This window comes from Caloenas nicobarica, chromosome 1 (assembly GCF_036013445.1).
Source record: "Caloenas nicobarica isolate bCalNic1 chromosome 1, bCalNic1.hap1, whole genome shotgun sequence".
Classification (NCBI taxonomy): domain Eukaryota; kingdom Metazoa; phylum Chordata; class Aves; order Columbiformes; family Columbidae; genus Caloenas; species Caloenas nicobarica.
In genome coordinates, this window is record NC_088245.1 from 11,092,453 (window position 1) to 11,105,102 (window position 12,650).

Genomic DNA, 12,650 nt, shown 5'->3' on the forward strand with positions numbered 1-12,650 from the left:
AGCCCAGGGACAGCAGCAGGGTTGTACCTTCCAGTTCCCCAGTAAATGACCTGTGTCAGTCTGTCTTTAATCATTCACCATTCAAATCGCTTAGAAGTTGCTGTGGAAATGCATGTGCACACTCCTTTCCTCATTGTTTCGTGTGGGGAAAACCTCTGTGTGGGAGAAGGAGCTTAAAATCAATTGTACTGCAAAATGTAATCACCTTTCTGTGGAACATCCATTGCAATTTTCATGCCAAACTAGTAATGATAGGAACAAACTCACCTTTTGTACAGGCTTTCTGTTTGTGCCCTTTGCAAAAAAAAAAAAAAAAAAAAAGACTGCTGCTTCTTTAAGTCATGGGAGCTCACGTTTGCTGTGACAGCTTTTCAATTGTTAAATAAACTCTGACCGTGAGCAGCTGTCAGACAGATATTGCACTACAGGCTTCAGTTAAAAGGAGCACCAGACAAGCATTTCAGCGCCTAAAGGCTCTTGTTACATTTTTTTAAAGACGCACATTTAAAAACAAAACACTACAAGATAATATGATTCCTTAAGTGGAAAGAAAAAAAAAAAGTATTTAAAAAAGTCTGCCAATTTTTTCCATGAAAGTTACAGGATGTGATTGTGCCCCTTTCTGAAAAACACTCTATGAGGAGCACGAAATACCTCAAATGTGCACTTTTGTCTGTTGGCAAGATGGGAGAATTGGTATGCAGAAATAATGACGTTAGACCTTATAAATAACACTAATGATGTTATTTAAATTCTTGTGGGAAGGCAAGACTAATTATACCAAACATCCTCAGAGTTGTGAAATGCCATTTTATCATTTATACTTTCGACGCTCCTCTAGAAAAACCCTTCTGAAGCTATAACTTTTTATGATGTTGGATCCTGCTCTACTAGCTGTTGTACAGACAGGTAAGAAAAGGACAGTTTGAACTACAAAAGGTATAATAAGCTAAGATGAATATGCAAGAAAATTATTTTTTAAGGTAAATATGCAGTCAGTACTGGAAAAGGCATTATTATTTACATTAAAGTTACAGCTGGGGAGGGAAATTGCCATTAAATTAGAATGAAGGTGGACTGATACTGTCTACCATAGCCTGCCTAAAAGACAAGCATGTAGCCTAGCTAGGCTGGAGAACCTAGACCAGGAATCACAGTTGTCCTGGGCTCCACTAGAGACAATGTAGGAGATGGGTAGTTCAGCTCGTCTGGCTGAGGATAGAAAGGGTCAGCTCTGGAGATGCCTTTTGCCATTGACTGAAGCAGAAGTGTAGTTCAATTGAAAATTAAAACCAAAAAACTAAAAAAAAAAAAAACAGCTCGGGTGACTGATTTCAAAAGGCAGGTGTGGGCTAATTTTGTGGAGGCGGGAATTCTAGACAATACGTACATATTTATTAAAAAGATCAATAATATTTTTGCAAGTTAAGAGGAAAATACTCATTTACGAGTAATAGTAGTTGTAAGTAATTCATGTCTTTAAGGATAACTTCTGCCAAAATTTCAAGTTTAACTAGCTAACTAATATACGTTCTCACCGTTACAGTTTCCTCTTTAGGACAGAGGCAAATATATCCAGTAAAAATACAAAGCAGTGGGAAATGAAAAAAGTCAATTTAAAAATCAATCCTCCCTGTTTTTTTCTATCGACTCCTCTTAGAAATAACTTCCAGAATTTTTATAACTGAAATGGATCATTAAAAAAATCTCAGTGTGTTCAATTATTTACTTTATGCTTTTGAAAACAATTTTAGGTAATGAGTTTCAATTTTTCACCTTTCATATACCTCATTCTTTCACATAGAAAAATAGAAACCATTCAGAAATGGCAGATGATTGCCTATTTTTTTTTTTGTTCATACTCGTGCTTATGAGTTGAGACTGTTCTCACAGATACACATGATGGGCTTAAAGCCATGGTAAACATAATACACTATAGAGGTGATTTTTAACTGATTTGTCTACAAAACTAAATATTTATATAATATAAGGGCTTTATGGGGATTTAAACCAGGGAGTTAATTTATTTTGCATCAGATTTTGGAAAGCAAAGTATAGAAGGGAAGGTCTGGGAGCATTAAAACAACAATGGAATAAATTGTAATAGTCAATGAAAATTTAATTGGTCCCTAAATCCCAACATATATTGCTTTTGTGTGGCCAAGTTGGAGATGTAGGATGTGAACGAGCAAAGAAATAAGGCAGTAAGAGTACTCTTGGTGATATGGTAGAAAGAAATACAGACCATGACTCTGTTGATCTGTTGCACTTATTAGTCTCTGTTGAACATCCATGGAAAAGCATCAACACTAACCTGAAGGACTCTACTTGTTATTTGGCTTGGAGATGGGCAGAAAAGTGACTCAAATCACCACAGAATGGCAAAATAGCCTAAGGATTACTCAAACCACACAAAGGGTAAGGAGTGTCAAGAAAAATCTAGAAAAAGGGCTGCTCAGTTCTGGTGAATGAAAGGAGCCTTTGGACACCTGTTAAAATAGTGTGTCCGTCTGGAGGTCTGTCCTGTAGCATGCTGTGTATTGTAAACATTCAGAGATGTTAAATCCTGCAGCAGAGAGTTGGTGAGGCACTGGAGGCCAAACTCCTAGAGTTTCCAGTCTTTTTAGTCATTCTACTGCCACCCCCTGACTTTCTTAGGATTTGTGAAAAGAGCGAGGGATATATTGAGTTAAGAAGCAGGCCCATTGTGAGGTAATCCTCTTTATATGCAGCGATATGGAGAGAGTACCTCTGGAAATGATGTATCAGTAAGATTTCCATTGAAGACACTTGCTCAAGCCCTACAGTTTCCCACTAAAAGTGAGGAAGTTTGCTTTTCCCAATTTAGTAGAAGTTTTTATTACTAATCGACTATAGAGATGACTGAAATCTTATCAACTGTTCTAATTCCCATCAATCCTTTTTAAGTGTCGAAGGGTTTTTCACAGTAAGCATTTCTTACATTCCACGTTACATGTTTATTTTTTTTTTACGACTTTCATGATTTTCTGTACTTCCTTTTTCCTCACGGAGAATCCAGTGAGTATTTTATAGAGTAGAACTCCTCCTATCAAGACAAGAAGTACTTGTTTAATATATCAGAATATTCTACTTGTGGATAAATAAGTGTATTCAAATAGGATTCATGACAGTGTATTGACCGGGGAGCCACCCGATGTGGATTGAGAAGAGTGATTTGTCTTAAATATGGCACTTTGGTAAAACTCAGTGCCTTTCTGTCTAGATAGTTCCTATTCCTATTTGTGCACACATTATTTTGGGCTACCAGAAGGTCTTGCATGTTAAGATGTCATAGCCCTAAATCTTCTATGATTGTATGACTAATTGCTTTCTTCTAAAGCATGAAGAAGGATCCTTTAATAAAAGTAGCAAAGTCACAACTCTATAATAGGGATTTTGCCCTTTTAGGACATTGACTGTGGTTTAACATACAACGACCATGGAAGGGAGTAAAACCAGTTCCCCATATTCTTTCTTAGTCTTCCAAATTTTCCATATTGCAGCAAAAATGGACTCTGTCTCTTTTTCCTGTCTTTCCCACTTTCGTGAATAATCTAAGCAGTCATTTTTAGGTATCAGGTTAAGGCTAGGAAACTACTAGTATAGATTTATGTATCTGTTCTATGATTGAGAAGAGGGAGCTGTGATAATGACAGGGATGCTCTGATAGATGAGTTGGAGATCAAACTGTCTGGGCAAGCAGTACAACCTTCTTCGGTTATGGGAATGAACATGGACCTCACTGCAATAAACCGGTACCTTTCCTGCTGCAAAACGTGACATGGCATAGAAACATAAACACCGTATTGGATCCAAAGCTTTTCCAAAGAGTCAGGTTCACTGGGGACAGGGAGCTGAGCATGCACAGCAATAAATCACTGCCTGTTCCCCAGTAAAGAACATCAGCCAGGAGCAGCCGCGTGTTGCCAAAACCACTCATACCACCTATGGCTGCTGCTGCCGGTCCCGCTGCTGCTTTCTCGGTGTGTCCAGAGAGGGGCTGCGGGGCAGAAGGTCTATTCTGGTTTGTCAGCCTGCTCCCAGCTGTGGTTTTTCTCTTATGCTATCTGGTGGGAGAGGGACCTCAGGTGTCTCAGGGAAGACCTTGGTGGGAGTGAGCTGCAGGCCAGGCAGGTTGTCCTAGCAGGCAGTGTACCAGCTCGTTGTCCTGATCTTTGCTATAGCTTGTGATAACTACAATGGAATCCTCGGTTTACAGCCGGATTGGTGTGGTGGCCACCTCAGAAAAATGTATGGGAAGAATCAGGTCATCAAGGCTGGGCAGAGGGTCTACTGAAAAAAAAAAGAAAAAAAAAAACAGAAAAAAAGATAAGTTGGGCGCTATCACATTTGGAAAAGACCTTGGTACCTGTCAACAAGAGGCCGTGATGTGTTTGATGGTGAAGACAGTGTCTGTCCTGGAGAGCACCTGGGAAACTCCAGCTGATGAAAAGTAAAAGAAAGAAAAAAGCAAGTGGCTTAGATTTGAGTCGGTGAAAGGGAAGAACATCAGGGTGTAGCCTGAGTATTTTGATCCATTCTAAGCTTATTATTTTTTAGCAAAGACAGGTCTTGTACATTTTGTTTTCAATTTTATCAGCATATTCTGACTTTTAGCCCTTTTCCTGTGCTTTATAATTGTGTGTAAATTCCATTTGACAGTGATCTGATTGGATGTCTCTCTTATCTTTTTGGTTTCTGTAGGATAAAATCATGGGTAGATAAGATGCAAGAAGATCTTGTAACATTAGCACGGACTGCAAGTGGAGTGGACGAGCTTGCTCATGTAAGTAAGAAGACACACTTTAGATTGCAGTAACTAGAAAGTGAAGAGACTGGTGTGCATCATCCAGGCATTATGATCATTTCATCCCAACATAATAAAAAGGTTTTGGAGAATTAAACTCTGCAGTGATTGCTGAGAGAGAAATGAACAACCCAGACATCCATCAATTCAATCTCTTAATGTTGCAGCACTTGCTCACTGCTAATATTTAATCAGCTTTGCAGTATCAGACATAAGCCTTACCATTGTTGCAACACTTCCACCTGAAGCAAGCACTTTTATATCTTTGTCAAATACAGTATCCAGGAAGCAACCATTCATGGCAGTGGAAAATTCTGCTCTCTATTAACGAGGGAGACTATTTTTCTGACACATATTTCCTGAAATGAGGCAGCTTTTGGTTAGGAGAAATGTAGACGAGAATGAAAACTACTTTTATTCAGCTGTTCCAATTTACCCCAAAGTGTGTTTTAGGGAAGAACTTACAATTCTTCTGGCATTGAGAATAAACTTTTGTGCTATATTCTGTTCACAGAAGGTAGAAACACATCTGAAGTTGCAGCAAAATGAAGTAAAAATTCAGAAAATTTCCGGATTATGCTGCCTATATGACTTTGTCTGTATATATCATGATCCAATATGCAACCACAGGATCATATATTTCCCTCTTCCTATCCCTGCACAAGTCCCATGGCTCCTTCTTTGAACCGATGGATATCTGGGTTGATGTAGGACTTTGTAATGAAGGGAAATATTGCTGTTATGTCAGGAAAGTTATTCTATTAGCCAACAAAAGCCCTTGGTGCTGTGGAACTGAACGTGAAGCCGTGAGATTTGGTTTTCAGAAGTCATAATCTCCCCAAATGATCCATGAAATGAATAATAACTGTGTTTCAAAGCCATTAAGAAACATATAGAAAAAATCAGGTGTGAAGTTTCTCAGATTTAAGACTGTGTTAACGTATTCCTTTGAGCTTAATGACTTTTTACCCAAACATCCACATGTCTCATGTGAATCCTGTCCCAGAAGGACTTTTTCTCTTTACTGCCTATAAGGCAAGGCTAGATGACTAGCTCAGATGTCCACGTTTACCTTGTGGAAGTTTCAGTTTAGATGACATCACCGCTGTCCTATAGAAGGAAGGGCTGTGTCACCTCATGTACATGAGGAACACAAAAGAAGATTACAGAGATTTAGTTCTGGCCTTTCCTAATATTTGAGTGCTTCATATTGCAACACAATTTAAGGCAGATGCTTTAGATACACTTTTTAATCTCGGAAAACCCCAAACAAACTGAAAACAAAATCTTGAAATCCTAACACAAAGCATCAGATTGACAGCACCGGATCTCAACAACACAGAAACATGTATCACTTGAGCTTTGTGAGGAACTGTGAGCTTTACCCAGTGTGGAAAACCGCTGGGAATTTTTGTAGGTGGATTTCACATGTATCTGCTGACAGAGAGCAACGAGGCTTGTGAATCATGTCTCTCCAGATTTTGGTGAGGAGTTTTAGCTAAGAGGAGGGAAGGCCCTTCTTGTTCATCTGATCTTGGTGTGATCTGTTCTCTTCTGCACTTGCCATGTCTCTTTTTTCCACACCATCTCCTCATTCAGCATCATACCCACCATTGGACTTTCCATTCCATTCCTGCTGTATGCCCATGCTGTACCGCATGGCCTGTCTTTCATCTCTCCTGAATATATTCTATGTTTCTGTCTCAGTCTCTGCGTTTGCTGTCTGGCCAGTCTGCCTTTCTCCCTTACACTGGCTTCTTATCCCTACTTTAGGACCTCTCTCTTCAGCTTTTTCCAGTTCAGCACCTTTCTCTGGACTCTTTATTTTGCCTTAGTGCTTCCTGAACATTCTGTCCAGGTGTGTGTGGCCAGCCTGTCAAAATACTCCTATTGCATCTCTTCTCTTCCACGGGTATTTTTCTTTCCCCATCTAACCTATCCCTCCATCACTAGTTCTCAGTCCCAGACCTGTGTTTTTCTCCATTATGCTTTTTCTGTTTCTCCTCCTCTTCCACTTTCTCCTCTCCTCATTCTTTGCCTGTCATTTTCCAAGCTGGTATCTCCTATTGCCATATCCCAATCTCTTGCTCTTTATTCTTCATTTAGTTCTCACTTTCTTTTTCTCCCACTGCTTAGACCAAAAGGGTGTAGAGATCACCTGAGAGACCACAGCAAGTCTGAGCTTTAGCTTCTGAGGAGATGTGACGTTCTCTAGGAGTGATGCTCTTTGAGTTGGAAAACACCTGCGTGTAGGATCTCAGGGGTTTAGCTGATAAAATCTCTGCAGTGACCTGCAGATGCTTTTCAGACAAAAATTCATTAAACACCAAGGAGTAAAAAGTGTACCTTTGAATTCCTGTGTTGAGTTTTTAATCTATGCAGGGACAATAGGGTATTTCAAAGGGAAATGAGTTACACAGGAGTTCTAAAAAGAAAAAAAAATGAGTTTATGTCTCAACTGTTTTGCCTGGCATTTCCATGCAGAGGCCACATAGTAAAATCCGTAATGAAAAGCCAAGAGACTGATGTTGTCACTTTTTTCCCCAAGAAAAATGTTAGTTTAGGTAGTTAATATTCAGCAAACTTACAAGCTGCTAAAACAGTCTTATGCTGAGAACTGCTGGGCAAGCATAATAATATGTAGTGCTACCAGCTATACTTAAAGTATAGCACAGTGACATCCATGCTAAAAAAAAAAAAAAAAATTAGTCTCTGAATACTGTAGGTATATTTCTTTCTGAAAGCCAAAATTTATAGCACGCTTCAAGCAAATAATGCAGTATCTCAGAGAGTATCCAGCAAGTGGTCAATATGTGCTTGTAATCCTATGATTAAAAGCATGAAATGGGGATGTTTCCATGTAAAACATTCTTCTGTATCAAAGCCATTTGTTTGACCTAAATTGTATGATGTCTTTCTCTAGCCACAAGGTTTTAATTAGCTCTCTTCTCTGCAAGGGAGAATGCAAAGCCCTGCGAGGTGTGAGCCAGTCTCTCCCTCTCTCCCTCTTTCCTCTTCTTTACAAGCTATTGTCACTTTCCCATTTTTGAAAGTCTTTTTATTTACTTATTTATTTATTTATTTTGTGCACTGCCTAATAACATTTAATTAGATCTCTTCTGAAATGAACCACAATCTTGGAAAAACGAAGACTACAAGACATTAAAAACAGTATGCTTGCATGCCTTGCTCAAGCTTTAAAAACACTTAACAGTCAGATTGAATTTTCAGCTTTGTTTCTGACTCGTTACTTCTTCTAACTCCAGAATTGTTTGGACCAAGACTATAGTCATCATGTTGTTGGAAAACTTCAACAAAGAAATAAATTTATTTGTTTAATCTATCCCTCCTCTCTCCAAAAGCAGAATGATTAATTAGAAAAAAAAAAAGAAAAAAAAAAGAAAAAAAGAAAAAGGAGCAGACTGCTCCTATTATAAAATAATAGTAGACATGACTGTCTGTGAACAGCCACAGTAGCAGAGTGTGTAGTTTTGGAAAGCTGCACTTCGGTCAGACAGATTTTTGGTAGGAGAAATGTCTGTCCTTGTTCTAGGGAAAATCAATTTTGATTTGGCCAAGTGCTGAGGTTAAAGCTCATAGCAAGGACATGGAACAGATTAGAACCATTTCACAGCCTGGTCAGCATCTCCCTGGACTCAGTCCCACTGGTTCAGCTGTTACAGTCCGTGTCTGCTTCACACAGCTGAGTCTTCGATGAAGTTTCCTCGAGTGACCAAGACAGCTCTCAAAGTAGCACAATTATTGTGTTCTCAGCTGGAGTGAATTATTTCTTCAAAAACCAGGGCTTTTTCAATTAGCTGCTGTGTCATGCAAGTTTGTTGTGTTTTCATAACTCGTTGAAGATATCTCAGGGTTCATCACTGCTATACGTGCTTGCGTGTGTGTTGGATGTCTGTGGGTCTTTGCGCTGCAAGAAATTTTATTACACAATGTTCTCTTCTGGAGAGCTCCAAAATATTTTCTTGTGGCCAACACAGAAAGGTGTAGGAGCACTGCCTGAACACTCACAGAATCACAGAATCACACAATGGTTAAGGTTGGAAGGAACCTCTGGAGATCATCTAGTCCAACACACCTGCTAAAGCAGGTTCACCCAGAGCAGATCGCACAGGAATGTGTCCAGGCGGGTTTTGAATGTCTCCAGAGAAGGAGACTCCACAGCCTCTCTGGGCAGCCTGTTTCAGGGCTCTGGCACCTCAAAGTAAAGAAGTTTCTCCTCCTACTCAGACGGAACCTCCTGTGCTTCTGTCTGTGCCCGTTGCCCCTCATCCTATCATTGGGCACCACTGAAAAGAGTCTGGTCCCATCCTCTTGATACCACCCTTGAGGTATTTATGAACATTGATGAGATCCCCTCTCAGCTTCTCTTCTCTAGGCTGAACAGACCCAGCTCTCTCAGTCTCTCTTCATAAGGGAGATGCTCCAGATCCCTCATCATCTTTGTAGCTCTCTGCTGCACTCCTTCCAGTAGTTCCTTGTCCTTCTTAAACTGGGGAGCCCAGAACTGGACACAATTCTCCAAATGCAGCCTCACCAGGGCAGAGTAGAGAGGGAGGATTACTCTGATTTTAGACTGGGAGGGCTTTTGACCAGAGAGAATGTAAAATGAAGTATAGTATGTACTTCCAAAGGAATAAAGACATTCAAATCTGAAACATCACTGAACTCAAGTGAGGGACTTGTTAAGTGGATAGCAGACATTTTGTGATCAGATCCTACATAAAAATCTGATTTATTCTGCAGTGTTGACATAGACATCCGGTGTTTACATTCAACATATGCTCAATTTAATGGAATCATGTTTAGAGAGAGTAAGCTCCTCAGAGAAGAATTTGCTTTTCTTTGTTCATTGACAAATTTCTTAGAGTGACTTGGAAGCACAGTCTCGTCCTAGTAACTAACCACTCTTCCTCTTGCTTTTGCACGTACAGTAGAGCCATTGTAAACCATTGCAACTTTCATTAATCACAACTTTTGAAAATATCCGGGTAGTGAGGATACACTATGATATACTCATGAATACTCCATATATTGTTAAAAATGAGAAAATATTTTTTATCTGATTTAATGCATTAGTTCAGTAGTGACTATGTTTCTGAGAATATGAATATGTTTATGCCAATGGACATTTCATACACCTTTTCTTTTATTAGCAATGATAACAGCAATATAATGCTCTTAGGAAGCAAAATTGTGAAAGAAAGCTTGGAAGCCATTAAATTAAGAGCTCTACATTGAGGCTACACTTATCCATAGCCTTAATGAAGCAAACTAATATATCTAGAGTAGAAGGAACAGACAAAACAGATATGTGTAAGAGATAGAGAGGCAGGAAAGAGCTGAGGTTTATTATGATGCACAGAGGAACCATGATCTTTAATTTATAGATGTGCCTTTACTCACTAATTGATATTTGCCATACAGAATCCTGATCCAACCAAAAATTCAGCTCCAATTTTCTTTTTTTCATTTAGAGCTTTAACTCCAGATCAGTCTTCCTCTGAATTAGTTGTGGTAAATTAATACTTTAGTGGTATGAATCAACACGAATACTAGAAACATCTAAATGTAAGTTCTGTTATCAGTAAGATCAATTGTATTTAAAGTGTAGCTCCTCCTTGTGTCCTTCAAGTCTTAATTATACTATCTGGGAATGGTCTTTAAATAGTTTTCCAAAAATAGTTCTAAAGCAAATTTTAAAATATTGCTTTTTTGACCATTATTAGGAATTTAGGCAAGATCAGGGAGAACTCCAACTTGGATTTAATACTAATGTAATATCCTCATTACAGTAATGCAAAGATTGGTTCAACAAGGCAGGAAGTCAGGATTAGAGGTGCCAAAATACTCAGCTGGTTGAAAACTGGCACAGCTCCACTGACTTCAGTGGATTACACTGATTTACATCTGCTAAGAATCATGCCTAACGACATTTAATTTACAATTCAAGAAGGTAAAAAGGACTTTGAAACAAACAAACAAACATTTCTACAGAAGAAACAGAGGCTATAGCTTGATATTATGCCTGCTGTAGGCTCCCAGCTGAACAGGGTATTTTTGGGTCCTTTATATGATTTAACAGACTTTTTTTCCCTGGAAGAACAAAGGGAATGTTCGTAAGAAGGTGCTGTAAATACAACTTGAGACTTAAAAGCAGGTAGACAGGATACAAAGGAAAATCTTTGTTAAGGAGATACAAGATGTCCAATGTGCTTTTTAAAATATCTCTCACCTAAGACACAGCTTAGTATATGCCCTTTAATGTTATAAGTATCGTGTTTTTAAATAAATAAATAAAACCAAACGGTCATATAATTGTCTGTTAAACTTAAAAAGGTTCATGTAACTTTGCCTTATTCGTGAACTCTCTGTGCTGTCAGGCATTACAAAGCTGCTCTGGTGTGAATGATAAGCAGTTTCTACACAGCTTTTTACAGACTTTTAAAAAAAATAAGAAGGAATAGACAGCAGCTTAATAGAATTTTAAAACCCATATAGCAAAATAAATATTGAGGATGTATCTGATCTCACTAGCTTCATTTACCAGTAGGCATTTTGTCTTAGTAAAGACAAAAAAATGCACACAGAGTTCCAAGTCACATTCTATACATATAAATAGTTAGCAGGTGGGAAAAAGTAGGTGAATAACCTACTGAACTACAGAATTAAGTAAATACATAGACCCGCTTTGATTGAAGCAACTTCAACTTTCATTTTTACATAGACCTTTCACAGCAACGCCCCATGACTAGGCTAATTGACAGCTCTTTTAATCTAATAAACTACAACAAGTATACTTCTGATTTCCAGCTCCTAAAACACCTCTAGGGAGAGGAGAGAGGAGGGAGGGATCCCTGCAGCACCCAGAAAGGGAGACCTGGGCGGAGAACATCCCTTAGAGCAACGCACGAGCCTGGCTGCTCCAAGCTGATTGAAGAGAATTCTCTTTTACATAAACACTATATTATGAATTTGGGTCTGTGTTAAGAGCTTTGACACGACAAACATACTGGAGTTTCACTATGACTGCTATGGCAAAAAAATGCCATCTTGTACAGTGTAACCTTTTCAAGCAGTGGCATAATTGAACGAAGCAGCAGATAGAGAGGCAGTTCCAAGGAAATCCAGTCTCTGAATGTTTCCTTTTTGATACATTGCTGCAAAAACAATCCATGCATGATGTTCATAAGGCATGCTGTTATTACAGTCCCAGGAGCTGTAGAGTGAACCCATATACACTGTCTTGGCCTTTAAATGATATTCATACTGAGACAGAAATACCATTTTTTTCCTCCAAAGTGAGAGCTACATGCAGATATTTGATACGTGGCAATGAGTTCCATTCACAGAAGGAGTCCACCAGCAACTGTTAGCATTTTTTATTTATTTATTTCGTCTCTTGAATGCTGTTTTATAATAATTAGCTCTTTCTCGCTGAACACCCAGCCGAGGTTCTGCATGAGCACATTTCATCCACTGCTCAGTGTGAGGTCTCTGTGCCTCATGCACAGATGGTGCGAGGCTGCTGAAGCGCTCAGGTTGGCAGCAGATTCCCATCCATCCTTTCAGCTTTTCAGGTCTTGGATCAGCTTCTAGAGTTGAACTGGGATGAGTGACTTGTAAAAGAGATGCTGGTCTCTCATTTGAACTGCCCTGGGGCAGGGATGTTCAGGAAAGCTTCGTCCTGCCAGAAGAGTTTGTAACCTGGGCGTAATTTTCTGTTGGACTCATTGTAGGTTTTTGTTAAATTAGTGTTATGTTCTAGAGGCTTTACAGATAAAGTCATGACACTAACCCATTA

General features: G+C 39.0%; 1 protein-coding gene across 1 annotated transcript in view; it reads left to right on the forward strand.

Moving 5' to 3' along the window:
- CACNA2D1 (calcium voltage-gated channel auxiliary subunit alpha2delta 1) overlaps positions 1 to 12,650 on the forward strand; it is a 408,307-nt gene that overhangs the window by 50,331 nt on the left and 345,326 nt on the right. Inside the window, exon 2 of the mRNA XM_065643236.1 lies at positions 4,726 to 4,807. Coding sequence (XP_065499308.1) covers positions 4,726 to 4,807 — 82 coding nt within the window. The remainder of the gene's footprint in view (positions 1 to 4,725; positions 4,808 to 12,650) is intronic.